Source organism: Anabrus simplex, chromosome 1 (assembly GCF_040414725.1).
Source record: "Anabrus simplex isolate iqAnaSimp1 chromosome 1, ASM4041472v1, whole genome shotgun sequence".
In the NCBI taxonomy this organism is placed as follows: Eukaryota; Metazoa; Arthropoda; class Insecta; order Orthoptera; family Tettigoniidae; genus Anabrus; species Anabrus simplex.
In genome coordinates, this window is record NC_090265.1 from 1098517563 (window position 1) to 1098543617 (window position 26055).

General features: G+C 38.4%; 1 protein-coding gene across 4 annotated transcripts in view; it reads left to right on the forward strand.

Annotated features, from left to right (window-relative positions):
* The window catches only part of LOC136858051 (TRMT1-like protein), a 131381-nt gene that overhangs the window by 86140 nt on the left and 19186 nt on the right, over nt 1–26055 (forward strand). For all 4 annotated transcript variants that reach the window (XM_067137289.2, XM_067137290.2, XM_067137291.2 and 1 more), the window contains exon 5: nt 4834–5026. In XM_067137289.2, the coding sequence (XP_066993390.1) occupies nt 4834–5026 (193 nt within the window). The remainder of the gene's footprint in view (nt 1–4833; nt 5027–26055) is intronic.

Below are 26055 nucleotides of genomic sequence, written 5' to 3' on the forward strand. Positions count from 1 at the left end.
TTGCTGGTCTGTGATGCATAGGGGCCCCTGGTAATGGGATAAACACAACTAGTATGCATTTTTCATCAGGGGTCTAATATTTTGTTTGGTGTGCTTACTTCATAATTATTTTTTTCTCTTTGTTATGACTTAAGCCTTGTAGAAATAAAAGAAACTTTTTTTTAGTATATTCTCCAGCTCCAAAGGTTTGGGTTCTTTTTGTGTGATTTTATATAACTTGTAGTATTTTGGGTCTCTTCATTGTAGTTAACCCTCAGACATTCCTGTTGCACCATTACTTGTGCGGGCTACAAATGTAGCCCAAACGGTAATTATATTAGAAAGACTCACACACACTAGTTTTCATTTTCATATTACTATAAAATACAGGTTATTTTACAGTTCATGGAAAGTGTCAGTACCAAGTTTGAGAAAAAGAGAAAGAAGCGAACTCTATGAATGAAATTAAGTTTTATCACAAGCTTTCAGGAAAACTTCCATGGGAAGAAAATAGGAAATGTGGAATTTCCAGATACATTTGAATATAGACTCTGCTACTGCTGTTACAACAGTTTTATAAAAATATCTAAATAATAATAATAACAATATAAAGTAAGAACATTATTTGACAATATCTAGCCCAGGGCCTTTCAAAAATCCAAAATCTCACACATGCACACTGAGGCACAGAGGTTCTGTGCAGCTTGCATCGGTCCGACTTGGCTTGGCTCGGACCAGTGTTTTGTCTCAGGGCAACTCAGCTAAGCTCAGTTCAACTCGGTTCAACTTGCCTGAGATGGTGTACCATGCTGTAGAGCGATGACACGTTGATATGCAACGTGTTTATTAGCGAAATAGATAAGTGCAAGACATCTATGAAATAATGAAGCAGCTTGCTCCAAAGAATTCTGAAAGTCTTTTTAAATCGAAATGGGAAATTTCTTATCTTTTCTTCAGTTGTGACGATAAAGGTGCGTACCAAAATGGCAGATAGCCTAGTCTGTGGAACAGTAATTACGTGGTAATATTTTTTTTTTGTCTATTTAAAGACACTACAACAGAGTACGTTCACAAAAATATGGTGAAATCATAGGGGATGCCAGAGAGGAAGAATTGAGGAAGTAGAAAAATCTTGAAAAAGAGCATTGTGTATCCACAAATGAGGCTTGTACTAGTACTTTAGCATTTTAATTTTGGTTATGGGTCCTGCAAAAAGAACGTTATTTTGTGTACATTCTTCTCAAATGTCTATTCATTCTTGTTTTTATCTTCATGTTTTCTAATACACTTCATTTTTTCTAACTGAGGGCGAAGAAGATTGCTGGGAATTTGCATGAACAGTGGGCAGCCAAAATTGAGAATATCTTAGCATACTCCATTGCACTTGATGAGTCAATGGATATTAGCGACACTGCTCAGTTAGCCATTTTTTTTTTTTTTTTGCATGGTATAAATAACAACCTACATATAACAGAAGAGCTAGTGGATACAAGGGTAGATATTGCGCAGAAAAGTAAAAGGGTTTATTGGTTTACTTCAGAAAAGGCTTAATGTGTCAGATTTGCCTTCCTTTCATTGTTTCGCTCACCAAGAGGCTCTTTGTGCAAAATTTATTGGTCTTCAAGACGTGATGAACATGGTGATGCGTACTGTGAACTATATTCGTTCTCATGGACTCACTTATCGCCAGTTTAAAGAATTCTTGGTTTTATTTGAAGAAGAGTATCCGGATATCCCCTGCCAAACAGAGGTATGCTGGTTAAGCAAGGAAAAGGTGATTTTGTGAATTATTCGAATATGCCACGCTGTTGCTGAGTTTTTGGACGAAAAGGACATCCAGAGCCACTTTTACATGACCCTGAATGGGTAGCTGATATAGGATTTTTAGCAGATTTTAAGGCTACATATAAATTATAAACATAAAAGTTTTCCACCTATTCAATACATAGTTTTATTTACACTGTGTGTATTTACATTACATGGGACTAGTTTCAACCCTACTCGGGGTCACTATCAGCCATATTTAAACAATACACAATATTTGACGAAATCCTAAAACATGTTTCTAATGAGCAGTAAGAGCAGTATGAAACAAATATATAATTAACACCATGATGTGTGGTTGAATTGGGTGAGATGCTATGGTGCTAAAAATGTTGCGTATGAAAGTGAAATATTACGAGTGACAATAGATGAGCAATATATAATACAAGTACACAGATATGTTAAAAAGTCTGGGTATAGAAGTACAAATGAGATGCTCTATGTTGTGGATCAACTTGAGTCGCATTTTTTAGACCCATGGTATTTCAGATAGAATTCATGAGGTCCTGCCAATACATTATGGTTGTGGACCGAGTGTTATGGTACTAAGACTGAACACAATATAACGTGACACTTATAATAAAAGTATACAAGTATGTACAAATGTTTGAGTAACAAATGTGTACATGATACTCTCCATAAGAATCTGTGAGTATTTGATTATACACTGTATCAGCTTAAGCAGAAATTTTGATACTTGGTGTATTAGGTAACCAAGCTACGTAGATATGACTGCAGGATTGATTGTTGGAACTATGCAAACCGAATATGAAGTTCCACCCATTCATATCACCACGCACAGTGTCTACTTACAACTCCAGAAGAATTCTAAATCTTTAAAAAATACAGTCCTTGTAAACGAGTTTAACGACTGATTCCAGGTAAAGTACCAGTGTATCAATAACTGTTAAAAAGTAAATATTTTAAGTGTACAAGCAAGACATTAAATTAGACAACATTGGTGTACATTACCTGTTTATGAAAACATGCTGCTTTTAGTTACTTCAAAGCAATGTTATATATTAAAAACATAACTTTTAGTAATTAAAAAACTGTTCTTTTTGTTACAGGATATTATTGGCCTGCTGCTAATACTTGATGTGTGTGTAAAGTCCTTTTTGATAGCAATTGAAAATGTGCCTCTTGACTTACCTTTAAAATTAATAGATTTGTAAAGTGATGATCACCAAAAAGATCTATTTTACAATACAAAATGTTTGCTCAAATTCTACAAGAATTTGTCGGAGGAATATTAACATAAGCTGCATTGAGAAGCAGCTGATTATTTCTATGTTTGGTTCCACATATAGATGTGGAAGGTTTTGCTCTGTTTTGACTTGTATGAAGACTACATTACATGCAAGTATTTCTGATTGTAATTTAAACAACTCTCTCAGAATGGCTTTCCCCTTGTTGGACACCTTACTGGTATAATTGCAAAGAAAAAGGGAAAGAGGAGGTAGAGAGGATGAACTGTCTGTTCAAACCAAATTGAGAGAATATTTTTTTAAATCTCTTTTGCACCGGTAAACTTTTCCAATCAAACTGAGTTTTCAAACCTCTTTTGCTCTGGTAAACTTGTCCAATTGAAATGAGTGTCTCTCTCCACTGCACGTAAACATTTTGCAGTGGGGAAGGTGAGGAAATGGGATACAGACCGAGTTGGCCGAGCGGTTAGGGGCACGCTGCTGTGAGCTTGCATTCAGGATATAGTGGGTTTGAACTCCACTGTCGGCAGCCCTGAAGATGGTTTTTCATTGTTTCCCATTTTCACACCAGGCAAACCTTAATTAAGGCCATGGCCACGTCCTTCCAAGCCCTTTTGAATCCCATTGTCGCCATAAGACCTATTTGTGTCAGTGTGACATAAAGAAAGAGAGAAACAGCATTATTGCTCAAAATCAAGGAGTGGAGGTTTGCACTGTGGTAACCTAGCAAATCGTCTTTTGCACCTTGCGCCGCGCAATGCACTTCACAGTAACACTAGAACATACTCACACATCACCTTTAATGATCCATTCCATAAAAATAACCAGAGTGTAATCAAGACAGAATTTACTTACCTAATCCCTGCAGCACTTCCTTGTTGGCCTTCTCTTCCTCATCTACACAAGAAGCAAAGCAAGCTTGTAGTTCTATGTGTCTGTTGATATCATGATCACAGCCATAGAAACTCTTAATTATACAGGGAATCTGAATCACAACGATGTGACTTTTCATTTTTTAAATTCTACATACATTGGCCAGGATTTGAAACCCGGCCACACACAGAGGCATCTGCCTATTTTATTCCCTTGTCCTGCAGGAGAACGATTTACATGAATATCAGTTCCTAGAGAATCTTGGCATGTGTTGTTAGAAAAACCAGAATAATTTTACTTCCACCCTCCAAACTATTCATGACTTTGTATCCAGAAACAAACGTTCACTGATATATTGCTCTGTATCTGTTTGGTGCTCTTCGTGTGTTACAATGTTCTCTTTACCATCATCAATTCCTTCAGTAAAACTACCCATCAGTATTTTCATCTAACCATAACGACAACACCTGCCTTGTTCTGTTGCCTCCAACACTGAAACAAGAATACCCTTGCAGGCTACATTGGTAGTCCGGCAGACTTCTAAGTCAACATGGCATCAAGGTTGCATATCTGAGAATGTTGAAAGTGCACTTTCTGTTTAGGAGCAACAATGACAGGCAGCTGCAGGGACATTCAGCTCTTGAATCAGAGTACTGACAGCACACTGTAACAAAATAAATCACTGGGTTACCCTTGTAGACCACGCAAGTATCTGAGGGTTAATAGCTACCTAAGATGAACCTTAAGCAGCTTGGTTCTACTGGAGTTTATATTATTAAAAGATTTATGCAGTGGTTTTTTATAATAAACTTTTGTTGCAGTTTTAGTTTATTAGTTGGCCAGGTACTCTATAACAGTGTTTTGCCTATGACAGATGTTTGTCATAAAATCTTTTTTTTAAAGAAGTCTAGATCGAAAGATTAATGCCTTTTATATTATACCATTTTAGAGAATCCTTCTTCACTATTGGAATGTGGATGTCCATCAAAATTTACAGGGAAGATTGCCATAGAACTTGGACCTGTCTGGAGTGGAGAACTTTTTGATGTTGCATTTCTTAATGCCATGTTAAATGAATGCAAGCAGTTACCTTGGAGTCATAGAGCTGGGGTGTTACTGCAACAGATAATCTGTGAGGCCAAGTGAGTAATCTAGAATGTATATATCTTTAAACAATACATTTCTCATAGACCAATCCCGTTATAGCCATAGTTTGATACAAGTGTAATGCACTAGTATAACTTGGAAACAATATTTTCTAACCCATGGGTAAATAATGGAAATATCGTTTATTATTATTATTATTATTATGATTATTATTATTATGACTTTTGAGGTGTGGCTGTGAAGTTGTTTACATTTATTAGTATTATTACACTGACTGACAGAGCAAATGCAACACCAAGAAGGAGTGGTCAGAACTTTATGCCAATTGCAGGGTAGACTGACGTCACTGAGGTATGCTCATGATGTGAAATGCGCCGCTGTGCTGCGCACGTAGCGAACGATAAATGGGACACGGCGTTGGCGAATGGCCCACTTCGTACCGTGATTTCTCAGCCGACAGTCATTGTAGAACGTGTTGTCGTGTGCCACAGGACACGTGTATAGCTAAGAATGCCAGGCCGCCGTCAACGGAGGCATTTCCAGCAGACAGACGACTTTACGAGGGGTATGGTGATCGGGCTGAGAAGGGCAGGTTGGTCGCTTCGTCAAATCGCAGCCGATACCCATAGGGATGTGTCCACGGTGCAGCGCCTGTGGCAAAGATGGTTGGCGCAGGGACATGTGGCACGTGCGAGGGGTCCAGGCGCAGCCCGAGTGACGTCAGCACGCGAGGATCGGCGCATCCGCCGCCAAGCGGTGGCAGCCCCGCACCCCACGTCAACCGCCATTCTTCAGCATGTGCAAGACACCCTGGCTGTTCCAATATCGACCAGAACAATTTCCCGTCGATTGGTTGAAGGAGGCCTGCACTCCCGGCGTCCGCTCAGAAGACTACCATTGACTCCACAGCATAGACGTGCACGCCTGGCATGGTGCCGGGCTAGAGCGACTTGGATGAGGGAATGGCGGAACGTCGTGTTCTCCGATGAGTCACGCTTCTGTTCTGTCAGTGATAGTCACCGCAGACGAGTGTGGCGTCGGCGTGGAGAAAGGTCAAATCCGGCAGTAACTGTGGAGCGCCCTACCGCTAGACAACGCGGCATCGTGGTTTGGGGCGCTATTGCGCATGATTCCACGTCACCTCTAGTGCGTATTCAAGGCACGTTAAATGCCCACCGCTACGTGCAGCATGTGCTGCGGCCGGTGGCACTCCCGTACCTTCAGGGGCTGCCCAATGCTCTGTTTCAGCAGGATAATGCCCGCCCACACACTGTTCGCATCTCCCAACAGGCTCTACGAGGTGTACAGATGCTTCCGTGGCCAGCGTACTCTCCGGATCTCTCACCAATCGAACACGTGTGGGATCTCATTGGACGCCGTTTGCAAACTCTGCCCCAGCCTCGTACGGACGACCAACTGTGGCAAATGGTTGACAGAGAATGGAGAACCATACCTCAGGACACCATCCGCACTCTTATTGACTCTGTACCTCGACGTGTTTCTGTGTGCATCGCCGCTCGCGGTGGTCCTACATCCTACTGAGTCGATGCCGTGCGCATTGTGTAACCTGCATATCGGTTTGAAATAAACATCAATTATTCGTCCGTGCCGTCTCTGTTTTTTCCCCAACTTTCATCCCTTTCAAACCACTCCTTCTTGGTGTTGCATTTGCTCTGTCAGTCAGTGTATTTATGAAGTTATGTCTGGACTTTATTTGGTATAAATCATGATCGTATTATTTGTGAGGTTATGTCATGAAACATTTGCTGTATGTACATCAATATGAGTTTATCTAATGTAAGAACATGTAATTGATAGTATATAATTTATTATTACCTGTGTATATGATGCATAAATCCAATGCAATGTTGTGCAACTCACGGTAATTGTCCAGGACAATTTATCATCAGAACTAGAGAGTTACAGAAAATTCCATTCATTGTAAATAGGTTATTGGAGACTCTCGAAATTACGAGAAAACATGTTGTGTCATATTCTTCTAGAAGCCTGGCCAGGCAATGTTTATAAAGAGGCAGTCTTGAGGGTTGAATGTTGTTTAACAAGAGTTATGATTACAAGTCATTAATCCAGTATGTGAATTTGTTACGGCAGAAGTTTGGTTGACATGCACGTGTTGCAGTCTCCAGTCTTCTTCTTATTCTTTGTAGCAGTATTTTGTTTCAAGATGGCAGTTTATTTGTATGTGTGTGTAGAATATGTATATATAATTTGTAAATAAAATAGTATACACAATTGACAGCATTTGGTGTGCGCGTCTTTGTGGTAACAAGTAGTTTAGGTTTGTTTAATTTATAAACTCCATTCTAGCTTTGTGTGTAGCTGCTCATGACAGGCATCTACTGCAATTTCCTTGTGGCTGAATACTACTCCTGAGTCAAGAAAACACTATGTTGGGACATGTAGCAAGTGATATTGGACTGCACATTATAAAATCCCTTTCAGTTAGCCTAGGTTTGATCTCTGGCTCTAGCCGGGCTGAGTGGCTCAGACGGGTGAGGTGCTGGCCTTTTGACTCCAGTTTGGCAGGTTCGATCCTGGCTCAGCCCAGTGGTATTTGAAGGTGCTCAAATATGTCGGTCTCGTGTCGGTAGATTTACTGGCACCGAGCTCGATAGCTGCAGTCGCTTAAGTGCGGCCAGTATCCAGCAATCGGAAGATAGAGGGTTCGAGCCCCATTGTCGGCAGCCCTGAAGATGGTTTTCCATAGTTTTCCATTTTCACACCAGGTAAATGCCGGGGCTGTACCTTAATTAAGGCCACGGCCGCTTCCTTCCACTTCCTAGGCCTTTCCTATCCCATCGTTGCCATAAGACCCATCTGTGTCGGTGCGCCGTAAAGCAAATAGCAAAAAAAAAAAAAAACATTCTGGCACGTAACATAACTCCTACGGGACAAAATTTTGGCAACACAGTGTCTCTGAAAACCGAAAAAGTAGTTAGTGGGATGTAAACCCAATAACATTATTATTATTATTATTATTATTATTATTATTATTATATATATAATTCGTTGGGGCCATCAAGGACCACGTTAAGTCTTGTTGCATTTGACACTGAACTTGGCCTTCTTTAGAGCCCATATTTCCCTCATTCTTTGTGAGTGGGCCTGCTTACTCTCCTCTGTCCAAGGGGCACCGTGTCTTCTCTTCGCTTGCTCGTCTCGGTTTAGCCCGTTTGTCAATATTTTCTTGCGGAAGAGATCTCTGTTAAAGGCGTCTTCAGCTGAGATATGTAGCATTTGCAGGTCTTCTTTGGTATTTCTAAACCAGGGAATTGTGGTTTTGGGGTTTGAATAAAAAAAGTGAAAGATTTCTTTAGTTAACTTTCTTCTGCCCATTCTTTTCAGATGACCGTAAAATCGTGCCCGTCTTTTTCTGATTGTGTCGGTAATTTTCTCTATTTTGCTGTAGACTTCCTTGTTGGATCTCTTTTGATGGATTCCATTTCTGTACTTTGATCCCAAGATTCCTCTCACAATTTTGCGTTCTCTTTTCTCCAGTTCTTCAAGGAGTCCTTTGTTGGCATTTAGAGACAGGGTTTCGGCTGCATATAGAACTACTGGCTTCAGAACTGTTTCATAGTGACGTATCTTGGTGTTTTGGGAAAGGCATTTTTTGTTGTAGATTGTGCGGGATGTTTGGTAGGCTATTTCCAGTTTGCGTACTCGCTCCTGAAGTGCTTCTTTGTCCAGTCCATTTTTCATGATGATCTCGCCCAGGTATTTGAATTTGTCTACTCGGGTGATGTCCCCGTATTTTGTATGGAGTTTTGGTGGAACCTCTTTGATGTAGGTCATTACTTCTGTTTTCTCAAACGATATCTGCAAACCAGTTTGTTCGGCAATTTCCTTTAAAATTTCAACTTGAGCTCTAGCGGTTTCTATGTCGGTTGAGAGAACGGCAATATCATCGGCAAATGCTAAGCAGTCTGTTGCGATCCCCTTGGATTTGGTTCCTATTCTCAATGGACTGTAGTTGGTTTCCTGTAATCTCACCCGCCAGGTTCTGATGATCTTTTCAAGAATACAGTTGAAGAGTATCGGGTATAGCCCATCACCTTGTCGGACTCCCGTTTTGATGTCAAAGGAATGCGAGAGACATCCGTGGAACTTCACCTTGGATTTTGTATCGGTCAGGGTGGCTCTAATTAATGCCAGCAGTTTCAAATCAACTCCAAATTCATTTAAGATGTTTAGCAGGACTTCCCGATCAATGGAGTCGTACGCTTTCTTAAAGTCCACAAAGACAGACACATACTGCTTGGACCTTAGTGTACAATATCTGATGATTGTTTTCAGATTTTGGATCTGTTCAGCTGTTGAGCGACCTTTTCTGAACCCTCCTTGGTATTCACCTATTTGATGTTCGACTTGTGCTTCCAAACGCTCCAGAATGGCAAGTGATAGAATTTTGTAAGTCACGGGTAGCAAAGATATTCCTCTGTAGTTGTTGATGTTCTTCATGCTGCCTTTTTTGTGTAATGGATGGATCAAAGCTATTTTCCAATCTTCGGGTAGGGTCTCCTTGTTCCAAAATTCTTCTATTTGCTTTTGCAAGATATCAAATGATTCTTCTGGGGCATATTTCCATAGTTCTGCTACTAATGAGTCTCCCCCCAGCGCTTTGTTATTTTTGAGACGGGCAATGTGGCGCTTGATTTCATCTCTGTCGGGTGGTCTGGAATCTGGGTACCTGAGTAAGGGTTCCTTGGTCTCAATGGCGCTGTGCGGTTTAGAGCAATTAAGTAAATTCTTGAAGTAATCTGCCAGAATGCTGCAATTTTCTTCATTTGACGTCGCCAGTATGCCGTCCGTTCACTCAAAGCATAGAGATGGTGGTTTATAGCCAGTGAGTTTTCGTTTGAAGGCTCTGTAGTACTCTCTGCTTTCATTCTTCCTAAAGTTTTGTTCTATCTTTTCAATGAGAGATTTTTCGTATTTACGTTTCTCAGTACTGAACACCCTAGCTGCTTGGGCACGTTGGGTTTTGTAGGTTTCCCAATTATTTTCTGATTTTGTAGAGTTGTACTGTTTCCACGCATTGAGTCTTTCTTGGAGGACTGATTCGCAGGTACTATTCCACCAGGCATGCTTTTTGCTTCTCTTGATTTCTGCAACGTCTTTGGCGGCCTCAACAAGGTGACTTTTGGCATTGTTAAAGTCACAGTCATTTGGTCTAGCCTTCTCCTCAACTCCTCGACCCTTTGCCGAAGTTTATCATTGTCGAAGCGTGTGATCTGTTTGGTTGTCTTCCTTGTGTTTGCAGGAATTGGTTTGAATTTGATAAGAGACATATAATGATCTGAGGCCACATTGATGCCTTTCTTTACCTTGACGTTCATAATCTCAGGGCTGTTTCTCCTGGAGATCGCAACATGATCAATTTGGAACTCTCCGAGAGCTTGGACGGGAGAACGCCAAGTCATTTGCTTTCTGGGTAGATGGCGAAAGTGGATCAACATGACCTGCAGGATGTGATTTTCGCAAATGTTCACCAGTCTTTTGCCGTTGGGATTGGTTCTTTTGTGAGCAGGGTAATTTCCTATAACTTTCTTGTACTTCTGCTCACGACCTAGTTGGGCATTGAAGTCAGCCAAAAGAAGCTTGACATGGTGTTTGGGGATTTTGTTCGATTTTTCATCCAGTAGGTCCCAGAAATTATCAACTTCTTCTGGATCAGACTTGTTCTTATCGTTTGTAGGAGCATGTGCGTTAACTAGGGCGTAGGTTTTGTTCGCGCATTTAATTGTGAGTATAGACAATCTGTCATTCACAGGTTCGAAATTTGCAACCGATTTAAGTATCTTGGTTCTAACAGCAAACGCGGTTCCAAGCATCACAGCTTCATTGAGGATTCCTCTTTGCGCTTTGCTCTTGAAAAATCGGTAGCCTTCAGATTCAAAAATCTCTTCATCTGGGTACCTTGTTTCCTGTAGGGCCATTATGGATATCTGATTTTCACGAAGAGCTTTGGTGAGGGTTTTCAGCTTGCCAGTTTGTGTAAGTGAATTTATGTTGAAAGTTGCTAGAAAGGTTTTAGATTTTGGCCTGAGTTTTTGACTCTTCGGGGTACACCGAGACGCTCCGACTCGTCTCTTGCATGATGTCGAGTCTCCCCCAGAATCCGAACGAGACTCGTGCGCCGTGGCGTTCACGACGAGGGATTTATCCGAAGATTTACCCCCTGGGGTATGTTTCTTGAAATGTTGTGCCATCATGCTTTTGACTTGACTTTGCTTTGGACGGGTACCCATCCTTTTACAACTAGGGTTGTTAGCCCTAGAGGTTGCCTCAAGATGTTTTCTGGCTTCTGGTCATTTACCAGTCTTCGCCGTAACCCTGGCAAGGGACCAGGTTTTTTTTTTCACGGTGGTATTTTATTTCCCTACTACCCTCTGACTCTGCTGGCGGCAGAGCCAGCGAGCTTCCCCAATTCCAATGGGACGCGCCCGATAGAGGTAACCGGTAAATCCCCACACGGGTATTATTATTATTATTATTAATAGAATAAGAAAAAAATTTGCTGAGTTACTTACTGTAGTTTAGCCTTTATACCCGTAGAGGATGCTTCACCCAAATACAGTGTTTTTCTTCCAACTATCCCCAGACAAATGAAAGATTTTGCTAAATACTTTCAGAGGACATATATTGGTGTTTCAGCAACAGGTTGTTATCCTGCATTTGAAGCTCGATACCAGCCAGTATTACGGAACCAGTTTCAAGCAGCTAGAAACAATGTACCCTGTACAAATTATATTACAGAAGTGTGGCACACAAGGTTCGCAAGCATTCTAGCTGAAAAGACATCATTATGCAAGCTAATAAACCACATACAAAAGGCACAGTCAGAGGTTGATTAAGGCCACAGCTTCTACCCTCCCAATCCTAGCCCTTTTCCTTCCTTTCTGGTCGGCTACATGGCTAAATGGTTAGCATGCTGGCCTTTGGTCACAGGGGTCCTGGGTTCGATTCGCGGCAGGATCGGGAATTTTAACCATCATTGGTTGATTTCACTGGCATGGAGGCTGGGTGTATGTGTCGTCTTCATCATTTCATCCTCATCACGATGCGCAGGTCGCCTACGGGAGTCAAATCAAAAGACCTGCACCTGGCGAGCCGAACATGTCCTCGGACACTCCTGGCACTAAAAGCCATACGCCATTTTATTTTTCCTTCCTTGCTTCACCGAAAACCTTTGATATATTAGTGTGATAGTTAAATTGAAATAATAAATATGGTAGTTCAACCTATTCAATACAAGTAAATAGGTTGAACTACCATATTTATTATTTCAATTTAACTGTGATACTTTTCAATACAGAACAATGAAATTTTTATCTTTAAATATTAGTGTGATGTTAAACTGGTAGCAAAAAGAAAAATAATCAGATGTTAACATGATGGCCTGGAAGTTTAATGCAGGGCTTCAAATAAGAGAACCATAAAAATGGAAATACAAGAACCTGAATATGAGACTGCAGAATATAACATCCCAGTATATGATGATTTCATAGATCATAGTAATATTATTGAAGATCGTCATGCTTGTGGTCATAATATAAATGTAAAGTATGGTATTAGATAGAACTACATAATTAAAAATATGAAAAGGAACATGAAATAATTCAATTAATACATTTGAGACAATTTTCTTGGTTTAACTTTCCGTTGGATTAATAATTTTGGGCTAATTCTCCAAAGAGCAACATAAAAGTTCGTACACGGAATATTTTAAAATACAGTAGTGTATTTTCTTAGGATGGAGTGATAACTGACTGACATACAGTATGGCATCATCCAGCTTTACTGCCAGCTTGAAGAACAATAAAGTGCTATTTGGTATTATCATCATCAATTTACAGTTCCAGTTTCCCGGGGACTGCTGGTGAGCCTCTTCCATTCTGTCTTATTGAGATATGTTCTGTTGTTAGTGACGTCCTCCAGTGTCCTTCCCCGATCTGCAATGTCCATCTTTACGATGTCCACCCAGTGGGTTCTTGGTCTTCCCACTATCCGTTTCCCTGCCACATGTCGCTCCAAGTTAACATATGCTGTCCTTGTTGGCTCCATCCTCATTACATGCCCAAACCACCTCAGTCTGGACATGCTGATCCGATCTAACAATGATGTAACAATCCCAGCTTCCTTCCTAACCACATCATTCCTCAACTTTTCAGTTTGGTTTTTTGCATTGTGGACCTAAGGAACTTCATCTCGGATGCCTGCACCTTGATGAGTCTTTCTTAGTGAGGGTGCAGGTTTTAATACCATAGGTTAAGATTGGTATGAAGTACTGATTGAACATCACCAGCTCTGATTTTGTTGGTACTTTGGGATCCCAGAGGAGTGTTCGTACTTGCTGGTAAAAGTGAGAGCTCTTCTGCACTCTGTTTGCCACCTCCTTTGTGGCTAGTGTATCTCGCGATATTACACTGCCGAGGTATGTAAAACTTTCCACACTTTCTAGTGGATGGTTTCCTAGCATGATGTTCACTGGTTGTCCCTCTCTGTTTATTGCCATCACTACTGTTTTGAGTTTGCTTATCTTGAGATTGAACTCCTGGAACTTAACCTTCCATTCATTGAGTCTCGACTGTACTTGTTCCTCAGTTTCTCCCCAGATCATAACATCATCTGCACAGGCCATTGCATTTAGTTCACCAGAGGTTTTCTTGATGTTCTTCATTATGTCATCCATGATGATAAACAATAATGGGGATAGTGCACTGCCTTGCTGGACTCCCCTTTTGGTCTTGAACCAGGACGAATGTTCTTCACCCAATTACACACAACTGGTACAGTTCTCATGCAGCATCTTAACTTTCCTCACCAGTCCCTCTAGCACATTCCTTTTTCTTAGGCATTCCCATATCTTCTCTCTTGCAATGCTGTCATATGCCTTCTCAATGTCAAGGAAAACCATAAACAGATCTTTGCCTTTTTCCCAATATTTTTCCATTAACATACAGACACTGAAGGTTAGGTCTGTTGTGGACCTGTTAGGTCTGAAGCCATACTGTTCCTCTTCAAACTGTGGCTCTAAGATGACTTGCAATCTGCTCTCTAAGATTTTCTCAAGAATCTTAAGCCCATGGGAAAGGAGTGTTATTTCCCGGTAGTTGGAGCATTTTCGGCGATTTCCTTTCTTAAACAGGGAGATAATGACACCCTTGCTCTAATCAGTAGGTATCTTGCCATCTTTCCAAACTGCATTGAGCACTCTGTGAAGCCACTGTAAACCCTGGCCTCCTGCTGCTTTAATCACCGAGCTCGATAGCTGCAGTCGCTTAAATGCGGCCAGTATCCAGTATTCGGGAGATAGTGGGTTCGAGCCCCACTGTCGGCAGCGCTGAAGATGGTTTTCCGTGTTTCCCATTTTCACACCAGGCAAATGCTGGGGCTGTACCTAATTAAGGCCACGGCCGCTTCCTTCCCACTCCTAGCTCCTTCTTGTCCCATCATCACCATAAGACCTATCTGTGTCGGTGCGACGTAAAGCAAATAGCTGCTTTAATCATGTCCGTGCCGACTTCATCGATTCCTGGGCATTTCCCTTGCGGCATCTTCTTAAGGGCAGCTTTTGTTTCTGCCCATAAAATGGGAGGTACCTCTGTGCAGGTTTCAACAGCTGGTTCTTTTGTTCTCTGATCTGCTTCTGTCCTGTTCAATAGGTGATCAAAATGATCCCTCAGAACCTCTCTGATGTCCTCTTCTTTCCTGGCCAGGTTTCCATTAGGATCCTCAATTGCTTTGATGGTTTCAACTGAATTCCTTTTGTTTTTGATCACTCTGAACAATAGTTTCATATTGCCTCTGCTGTCTTCCTTCAATTTTTGAATAAATTTCTCCCAGCACTTTATCTTCTCCTCTTCTGCTACTCTTTTAACTCTCAATTTCTTGTCCCGGTAAACTTGCTCAAGGTCTCTGATCTACCCCTCGTCCCTTACCTATTCTGGTTTAGATTTCTCTCTGTCTCATTCTTTTTGTGCCATGTTCCTTCCCTGTATTGAGGATCTTCCACCAGGGCGTCTCTTTTTTCCTTACTCTCACACTTGTCTTCCTGCAAACCTCTATTGCTTCTTTTATCAAGGTGTTTTTAAATCTTGTCCACTCTACCTCACCACTCTCCACTTCTTCCATAGGCAGTTGCCCTCTTAGACAGTCCTGATAGTCGGTCCTTTTTCCAATCTGTTGTAGTTCCCACACCTTAATCTTAGGTAATTTCCTGGTTGTTATCTTTGGTACATTAATGTCTTTCAAATCTGCTAACCGGTGGTCGCTATTGAGGTTCTCACTTGGAATCACCTAGACATCAGTCACAACTCTACTTCTTTCTTTATTTGTAATGATATAGTCAGTGACCGTCTTGCTCTTTGCATCCTATCTGTAACGGGTAATCTTGTGACTGACTCTTTTTTTGAACCAACTGTTTTTTACTACCAAACAGTTTCTTATGCAGAAGTCTAGGAGATGTATTTATTTATTTTATATTTTATGGCCTACATTGGACCATTCTAGTCAATTATACAAAGTATTTCTTGATTTCCTATCAGCCCAATCTTTTTTCATTCTGAGAGGCTGCCTTCTTTTATTCTGTTGAAAATATGCTCCCATTAGACGTTTTATTGATCTTGGTCTGTAGCCTGGTTTTTGTGTCTTGGAGTAAATTTTTCTGTTTTGTTTTTGAGATCGTCTATTGTTATTTGTAGTTCTTTAATATCCTCCTTACCGAGCTCGATAGCTGCAGTCACTTAAGCGCAGCCAGTATCCAGTATTAGGGAGATAGTAGGTTCGAACCCCACTGTCGGCAGCCCTGAAGATGGTTTTCCGTGGTTTACCATTTTCACACCAGGCAAATGCTGGGGTTGTACCTTAACTAAGGTCACAGCCGCTTCCTTCCCTCTCCTAGACCCTCCCTGTCCCATCATCGCCATAAGACCTATCTGTGTTGGTGCGACATAAAGCCAGTTGTAATATCCTCCTTAATTTCCGTGATCCATTTAATCTTGGTTTTACTATTCCATAATTTATCAATTCGTTTTCTGCTAATTCTGGTGTCAGGTGTTCTGATAAAATGTCCAAAGAATGATATACATTTTCTCCTTATTGTGCTCAATACTGGTTTAATTTCCTTATATGTATGTTTAGTCATCAGCCAGAAGGCTGGTTGGATCCTCAACAGTTCTGCCATGAGCTGTCATAGATGGCCTAGGCATCACTGAAGAGGCGTACTAGGGAAATGAGGAGTGAGGTAGTTTCCAGTTGCTTTCCTCACCGAGCCAGAAGTTGCTATTACATATCAGTCTGCCAAGCCCACTGAAATGCATGCACCAATCGACCCTATGAGCAATATTTTCACACCATTCATAGCAGGGACTGGCTGCGTAAGGAATGGCATTACTAGCATTGCTCATACCTCAGTCACTTTCATTTTGTCAAAGCCAAGGATAAGACAGAGACAGATCAATGAAAGTAACAAAATTGCTCTAGCCCATACCAGAAGACTTAGTGCACTGTAAACACTAGGTCCCACCAGCAAAGGCATAATTTCCTTATAAACTGTTTTATTTGATGCTATTACCCATTAACTTGATACTTTTTATTTATGCATGTCCTTATTATTATTCTTTCTGTCTTAAGTATCTTGTACTTTTCAGCTGTTTTAGTAGTTTTAAAAATGGCTTCACTAGCATAAGTTATTTCTGGCTGTGTGACTGTTTTATAATGTCTTAATTTTGCTGCTATCAATAACCTTTTTTTTTTATTGTCTTTATTGTCTTGCTTATATAATTTGCTCTGTTTAATTTATTTATTCTGTTATGCCAAGCTGGTTTCTCATTAAGATTATAAGTTATGATTTCTCCTAAATACTTAAATTTATCAACAGTTTTGTTTTCTTGTCCATAAATTGTTCTTTTATTTACCGGTGGGGATATTTAAACATGATCTCAGTTTTTTTTGGCGCTATTAAATAATTTAATTAGGCGTCAAGTTTCCTGAATATTGTTGGACAATAGAGCAAGGTCATCAGCTAATCCTAAACAGTTTAAACTTAAATTTTGTTTGGAGCTTCCAACTTTTATGTTCTTTGGGTTGACCTTGTACCATTCCCGTAATATAAATTCTGATGCACAATTAAATAGTAATGGTGATAAACACTCTCCTTGTCTTAAACCTATTTCAGTCAAAAATGGTTCTGAAACCTCTCCTCTAAACATTACTTTTGATATGGTATTAGTTAAAGTAAGTTCTATCATTTTAATTAATTTAGGATGGAGTCCAAAATTCTGCAAAATTTTTAACATTGAAGGTCTATGTATACAATCATATGCCTTCTGTAAATCAACAAATATTATTACTATAGGCTTGTTTTCTATAGTATGGCATTATTAATGTTACTTTGATCTTTAATCCTTCCATATAAGATCTTGGAAAAATCTTATATGTGCAGTCAAAGATGGACAATCCTCTATATAATTATCCAGATTACTCTTATCTCCTTTTTTATGAAGAAGGTGTATTAGGGTTTTGTCCAATGTTCTGGAAACTGTTCAGTGATCCAAATTTTTGTTAAAGCCATGTGTAAGGAAATCTGAACAGTATTACTTGAATATGTCTACATCTATACAAAAACCTGGTCTTTTCCACATCTCTCTATATATAAAATAACTTGTCCTGACTGACTGACTGATTCATTATTGCCGAGCCAAAACTACTGGACATAAAGAAATCAAGTTTTGGGGATACATTCATATTACAATGTAAGTGCTCACTAACGGAGGATTTTGGATATCCCATCGCTAAGGGGGTGAAAAGGGGGGTGAATTTTTATATTGAGTGTATCTATATATTGAAAACTGAACAGTTTAAAGACATGAAAATTGGTATTTGAAATCTGCTTTAAAAATAAACAAACACATATTTTTTTGTTTTCAGAAAATCCTGTTAAGGGAGGTGAAAAAAGGTGAAAAAGTGGTTGAATACCTCTTATGTGAATACTTATATCTCAAAAACTGAAGATGTTACAGTCATGAGAATTGGTATTTGGAATCTCCTTTAGAAATAAAGAAACATGTATTTTTTTGCTTTTGGAAAATCTACTTAAGGGGTGGTGAACAGGAGTGATAAAGAGGATGAATTCTTAAAATGAGTATATCTCAAAAAAGTAACATATTACAGATGTGAAAATTGGTATTTGGAATCTCCTGTAAAAGGAAAGGAATACACATAATTTGTTTTCTGAAAATCTACTTAAGGGGAAGTGTTACAGGGGATAAATTTTCAAAATTAGATATATACAGTATATATATATATATAAGAAAACTTTACATGTTACAGGCGTGAAATTTGGTATTTTTAATCTGTTTTTTTATTTTATTAATACATATTGATTTGTTTTCGGAAAATTACACTTCAATAAAAGGACTGAAAAATGGGTTGAGGATGTTATAGACATGAAACTGAGGATGTTACAGACATGAAAATTGGTATTTGGAATCTCCTTCAAAAATACACACATTTTTTGATTTTGTTTTTGGAAAATCTACTTAAGAGGGAACAGGAGTGACAAAGGGGTGAATTTTTAAAATGAGTATACCTCATAAACGTAACATGTTACCAGCGTGAAAATTGATATTTGGAATCTCCTGTTAAGATAAAGGAACATGCATAATTTGATTTCTGAAAATCCACTTAAGGGGAAGTATTAAAGGGGGTACATTTTTAAAATAAGCATATATACACAATATACCAAAAACTTAACACGTTACAGACGTGAAAATTGGTATTTCTAATCTCCTTTCAAAATAAAAGTAACACGTATTTGTATGTTTTCGGAAAAGACAAACACTTCAGTAGGGGGTGTGTGTAAAAAGGACTGAAAAAGGGGTTGAATTTCTTTTATGTGGATACTTATATCTCAAAAACTGAAGATGTTACAGACATGAAAATTGGTATTTGGAATCTCCTGTAAAAATAAACATGTATTTTTTTTTTTGGAAAAATACTCTAAGGGGGTGAAAAAAGGTGAGAAAGAGGTTGAATACCTTTTTGAGAATACTTATATCTCAAAAAGAAAATTGAAGATGTTACATCATGAACAGTTTTATTTGGAATCTCCATTAAAAATAAAGAAAAAGGTATTTTTTTTTTCTTTTTGGAAAACCTACTTGGGGGGGGGGGGGGGTGAACAGGATTAATAAAGGGGGTGAATTTTTGAATGAGTATATCCCAAAAACGTAACATGTTACAGACATGAAAAGTGGTATTTTTGATCATTTTTGATCACATATGTTTTTTGTTTTTTGTTTTCGGAAAAATCACTTGCAGGGGAGGGGAGGATTGAAAGAGGAGTTGAATTGTTTTTATTAGGGTACTGGTATCTCAAAATCTGAAGATATTACAGACGTGAAAATTGGTATTTGGAGTCTCCTTTAAACATAAAGAAACATGTATTTTTTGTTTTAGTAAAATCCACTTAAAGGGGGTGTAAAAAGGACTGAGAAGGGGTTGAATTTTTTTTTATGAGGATACTTATATCTCAAAAACTGAAGATGTTACAGGCATGACCATTTGTATTTGGAATCTTCTTTAAAAATAAAGAAACAAGCGTTCTTTTGTTTTCAGAACATCCAGTTAATGGTGGGTAAATAAATTGAAAAATAAGTTTAATTCTTTGTATGAGGATACTTATATCACATTAACGAAGGATGTTACGAACGTGAAAATTGGTATTTGGAATCTCCTTTAAAAATAAGGAAACACTTTTTTTTGTTGGGGGTGGGGAGGGAATCAACCTAAGGGGGATGTAAAAGGAGCTGTATTCTTTTTATGAGGATACAAATAAGAAGTGGTCTTAAAACAATACACCGTTAAGGGGTTTTGACTGCGGGATGAGGAAAGATGACAAAAATATATATGAAACTGTTTGAATTACGAAGTTAAAATATCAAATAATATCCTAAGTGTTAAATAACACAAGGTTTGAAACAAATTTAACCCCTCAGAGTGTTAAATGGGGGTTAAGATTTGAAAACAAATATATTAATTCGTTCCTCCAAAACGGTTTAACGTACGAAGACAAAATTCCAAATAGCGATATATATTTTAAATCCTAGGTGTGAAATAGGACATATTTTTAAACGTTCCACCACTAAAGTGTCAAATGAGGTTAGCTTCGTAAACCCTCATCCCTCAAAAACCATTTGGTGTACAAAGTTGTAATTTTACGAGAAGGGTCTTCTTTTATATCCTAGGTGTATAATCTATATATATATATATATAATAAGAGTTTTGTCTGTACATTGCTCAGAATTTGAAAAGAAGGGTATTTCTGTATCAGTCATGACCATAATAACAAGGAAATGCACTTTTTACTTTTCCGTAATTTCTGTCTGTCTGTCTGTCTGTCTGTCTGTCTGTCTGTCTGTCTGTCTGTCTGTCTGTCTGTCTGTCTGTCTGTCTGTCTGTCTGTCTGTCTGTCTGTACACACATCACTAGAAAACGGCTGAAGATAATTTAATGAAAATTGGTATGTAAAGTCGGAGGATGAGCCGCTACAATCTAGGCTATAAATCATTTTACTCACGCTGAGTGAAATGGTAGTTTAGGGGAAGACTTAAAATTTAATTCTCAAATATTTATTTTATTAGAGGTCCTATCGATAAATACTACATAACGAAAGTTATATGTAATTAAATTTCTGATCATTTATGTCATACATTGTTACCGTACTGGCTTCAATAACACGGATATTCATGAATTTGTATTTTTGTTGCCAAGTCCACATCAACGCCGAGCCACGAGAAAATGGGTTAACAGAATTTAATGAAAATCGGTATACGAAGTCGGGGAATAAGAAACTACAGTCTAAGTTATAAACAATTTTATTCACCCTGGATGAAATTGTAGTTTAGGGGAAGGCGCTTAAAAAATATTTTTTTAAATACTCATGTTATTGGTCCTACTGAAAAGTACTACATAACAAAAGTTATAGAGAATACAATTTCCGATCATTCATGTTTTATTCAGTTTTACCGTACCGACTATGATAAGAGTGGTATTTCAGAGTCGGAGGAAAACTAAATGTGAAGGCTCCAGTATCCGGGAGATAGTAGGTTCGAACCCCACTGTCGGCAGCCCTGAAAATGGTTTTCCGTGGTTTCCCATTTTCACACCAGGCAAATGCTGGGGCTGTACCTTAATTAAGGCCACGGTCGCTTCCTTCCCACTCCTAGCCCTTTCCCGTCCCATCGTCGCCATAAGACCTATCTGTGTCGGTGCGACGTAAAGCAAGTAGCAAAAAAAAAAAATGTGAAGGCCTACAATATTGAAAGTGCATAACAATGATCAACAATAACATTACATTGACCATTGTTTGTTGTGATGTTCTTTGTCTCTTATGTTGCTGCTCAGCTCAAATAGATGGGATTACTGCCGCGTAACGAATATAACAGCCTGACTGAATATTGGCGGAAGATATCTGGGGAGTTACCAAACTTTCTTCTCTAGCATGCCATTCCTCTGGTTCATATATTTTCTGATATTGCCGGTACGTAACAGACTGGTTCATCATAGTATTCCAGCTATTCGATCCCTACTCTGACGCACTGTTTCGAATGAGCAATGTTCACACTTAAGGCAGATGCTCACTTAGTAGTATTAGTAGTAGTATTATGACCTAGTCTAGGATTACAGTTTAGAACTAATCCAAATTACAGCACCACAATTCACGAAATAACTCAAAATTCAATCCTGAAAAGAGCCGTTGCTTAAGGAAAGCTTCTTCACTTTTATTAAATTCTACATGCATTTTATTCCAAACTAGCTGATGTACCCGTGCTTCGCAACGGAATTCTACATTGTATACAGTATTCTAGGTTAGGTAGTGTACACGTTGTGAGCAAGATTGTATTAAATTGCGTAGCACTTAACGTTACCCTAGAAACACGACGGGGAAGTCACCAAACGTCTTTTCTCATATGAAGACTGGGTTAGGGAGTTTTCATTGTAAGGGTAGGCCCCCTTGCCTACCATCAGTCACAATCAAGTTGGGGAGTTTTCATTTTAATGACAGACACTCACTCCCCACCTGCCATTTCACATCCTTAGAAGGACTGTCTTAGTAGTTTCCCCAACTGAAATGAACATAGGGCATTACAATGACTTCAGTATGAATGGCACGATTAAAAGCAATGCTTTTATATAAAATACTCGATCAAATGAAAAACCACACATTTTCTCACTTTTAACGAACAGTACTACGCTGCCGATCTAACAGCCCAAAGTTCCAGAGCTGGAATGACCTAGCCGCAGAGAGCCGTGATCCGTGAACACACTTCGTCTTATCTTCGGCCAGGTGGGGGTGTCGAATAGTGGAGACTCGCAGGGCAAAAACTATGCCCTCTTACTAATCTGTTTAATAGGAGTACCCGATGAGTCAGAAAATCTCAGTTCACTACGCAGGCGACGGAAAAATCTATCTGACTTGGAGACAAATTTTTCCTCCAAGCCAGAGGAGAAACCCACACCTCATTGCTAATCTATATATATATAAAATAAGAGTTCTGTCTGTACATTGCTCAGAATTTAAAAAGGATGGTATTTCTTTATCGGTCTTGTCCATAGTAGCAAGGAAATGCACTTTTTAATTTTCCGTAATTTCTGTCTGTCTGTCTCTGTACACGCATCACGAGGAAACAGCTGAAGAGAATTTAATGAAAATCGGTATATAGTGTCTGGGAATAAGCCGCTACAATCTAGGCCATAAATAATTTTATTCATGCTGAGAGAAATGGTAGTTTAGGGGAAGGCCTAAAATTTAATTCTCAAATATTTATGTTATTAATAGTCCTATCTTAATGAAAATCGGTATGCTAAATTGGGAAATTAGTCGCTACAATCTAGGTCATAAATAATCTTATTCATGCTGAAAAAATGGTAGTTTAGGGGAAGGTCTAAATTTAAATTTTCATATTTTTATGTTATTAGTGATCCTATCTTAATGAAAAGCAGTATGCAAAGTCAGGAAATAAGTCGCTACAATCTAGACCGTAAATAATTTTATTCATGCTGAGTGGAATGGTAGTTTAGGAAAAGGCCTAAAATTTAATTCTCAAATATTTGTGTTATTAGTTGTCCTATCGACAAATACTACATTAATAAAGTTATATAGTATTAAATTTCCGATCATTTATGTCACACATTTTTACCGTACCGGCTATGATAACAGAAATATTCATGAATTTGGATTTTTGTTGCTAAGTCCGTATCGGCGCCAAGTCACGAGAAAATGGGTGAACAGAATTTAATGAAAATATATATATATATACACACATACAAGGAAGGATTTTTGGATATTCTGTCACTAACGGGGTGAAAAGGAGGGTACAAAAATAAAGAAAAACATTTTTTTTGTTTTTTTTTGTTTTTGGAAAATCCAATTAATGGGGCTTAAACAGAAGTGACAAATGGGGTGAATTTTTAGAAAGACTATATTTACAGTATATCTCAGAAACGTAAAATGTTATAGACGTAAAAATTGGTATTTGGAATCACCTGTAAAAGTAAAGAAATATAGGTGATTTGTTTTGGAAACTCCACTTAAGGGGAACTAAAAAGGGGGTGAAATTTTAAAATGAGCATGTCTGCAGTATATCTCAGAAACTTGACGTTACAAAAGTGAAAAATGGTATTTTTAATCTCTATTAAAAATTAAAAACATGTATTTTTTGTTTTTGGAAAAACAGCATGGGTAGGGAGTAAAAATGACTGAAAATGGATTTGAATTATTTTTATTCGGATACTGATATCTCAAAAACTGAAGATGTTACAGACATGAACATTGGTATTTGGAATCTCCTTTAAAAATAAAGAAATCCGTATTTTTTGTTTGCGGAAATCCACTTGGCAGGGGGGGGGGGGGGGAATTGAAAAATTATTTGAATTATTTGTATGGAGATACTTTTATCTCAAAAACAACAGATGTTGCAGGCGTGAAAATTGGTATTTGGAATCTGCCTTAAAAGTAAAGAAACCTGTATTCCTTTGATTTCGGAAAATCCAATGAAGGGGGGGGGGGGTGAAAGAATTGAAAAATTAATTGAATTAATTGTTTGAGGGTACTAACATATAATAAAAACTAAAGTTGTTACAGACGTGAAAATTGGTATTTGGATCTCCTATAAAAACAAAGAAAAATGCAGTTTGGGGGGAAAATCTTCTTTTGGGGGGTGGGGGGCAGGGGTGAAAAGGAGTTGAATTCCTTTTATGAGGACACATATGTCAAAAACTGAAGATGTTACAGTCGTGATAATTGGTATTTAGAAGATCCTTTACTAATAAAGCAACAAGTATATTTTTCTGGAAAAGTCAATTAAGGGGGGGGGGGAGTGTGAAAGAAATGAATTCTTTTTATGGGGATAATTGTATCTCAAAACTGAAGGTAACAGACGTGAATATTGGTATTTGGAAACTCCTTTCAACATAAAAGAACATGCCTTTGTTTTTGCAGGGGGGGGGGGGGTTAATCAACTTAACGGCGTAGGGGTGAAAAAGGAGTTGATACCAGTTGATTTTACTGTTCATAATGTACTTGATTCTGATCATTTTTAATCTTTCATGGGTTCATTTTCAAGAGCCATCTTTTCCTTTGGAGAACTTAAAGTTAGATTACAGTAGATACTCCTGGCATATAAATAAAAATGTAAACATATTTGAAATAAACAATAGGAATGATATTGACCTTGCAATTGTTCGCCTCTATAATGTCAATAATGCACGGAATATATCCTTCGTATCGCCAGAAATCCCGTGCACTTGCTTACGCGCGACAATGGTGCTGGTCACATTGTCAGCAATGACAATGGCAGCAGGCGTAATTTACCGCCAAGTAGCGGTCTTGCATCTTGCTGCGGGGTCCAGAACATTGATAATAAAAATAATAATCATAATAATAGTAGTAGTAATAATAATAATAATAATAATAATAATAATAATAATACGGTAATAACCTAAATTCAACTAATATCACCCACCCTAATAATAATAATGTTCTGAACCATCGTCAAAATGTGGGGACCGTGCTGGAAACGGGTCCTGGCCGGGTAATGATTGCAGGTTCAGTACCGCCAAGGCACCCCAGACGACACCACGTCGGATCTCCTGAAGGATTTAATCCATATTAAAAATGCTTATAGGAAAAGATGGCAAAGATTTAGGGACCCAACTGACTGGGTGGAATACTATGAAATTGATTGCTGGAAAGAAAGATTGAAACATGGGAGGAACTCTGCCATAATCTCTCAAAAAATGAATCAGATCGCGAATTTTGGTGGATTCTCTCAGGAAATGAGTCAGATCGCAAATTTCGGCAGATTATGTATAAAACGTTCAGCATTCAATTATAAATTTCAGTATAATATCGTAGCGAAGCATGTGTATCTTGCTAGTGCCTTATAATTTTTAACTTATTTTAGTGCTTTTTCTAATTCTTGAAATGTTGGAGGGTCTGTGCTATTAAATTTGGTTTTTATTAGTGTATTTGTATTAATTTGTAATAGTTGCTTAGGTTCTTCACAGTTCAAAGTTTACTGAATGCGTTTGTCATCTCAGCATTTTCACTACTGGTTATAGGTTATAAACTTCATGGTTCTGATCTGTATTGAATTGTAAGAACAATATAATTATTAAATTAATGTAGTAATTGTCCACCTTTCAATAGACTACTATAATATGCAATATTCTAAATTACATTAAGGACTAGTTTTGGCCGGGGCTGGCCATCTTCAGCCTTAATGTAAAACATCTAATAACTAAACAAATGTACAAGCACACAGTTTGACATAAAACAAATGAAACAAATATATACAAATTTACATTAAAAACTGGGATGAAATTATGATTAAATTGGAAAATAAACTAGATTCTAACATCTTAAGTATGCCCGGCCGAAACTAGTCCCTAATTAATGTAATTTAGAATATTGCATATTATAGTATTGAAAGGTGGACCATTACTACATTAATTTAATAATTATATTGTACTGGTA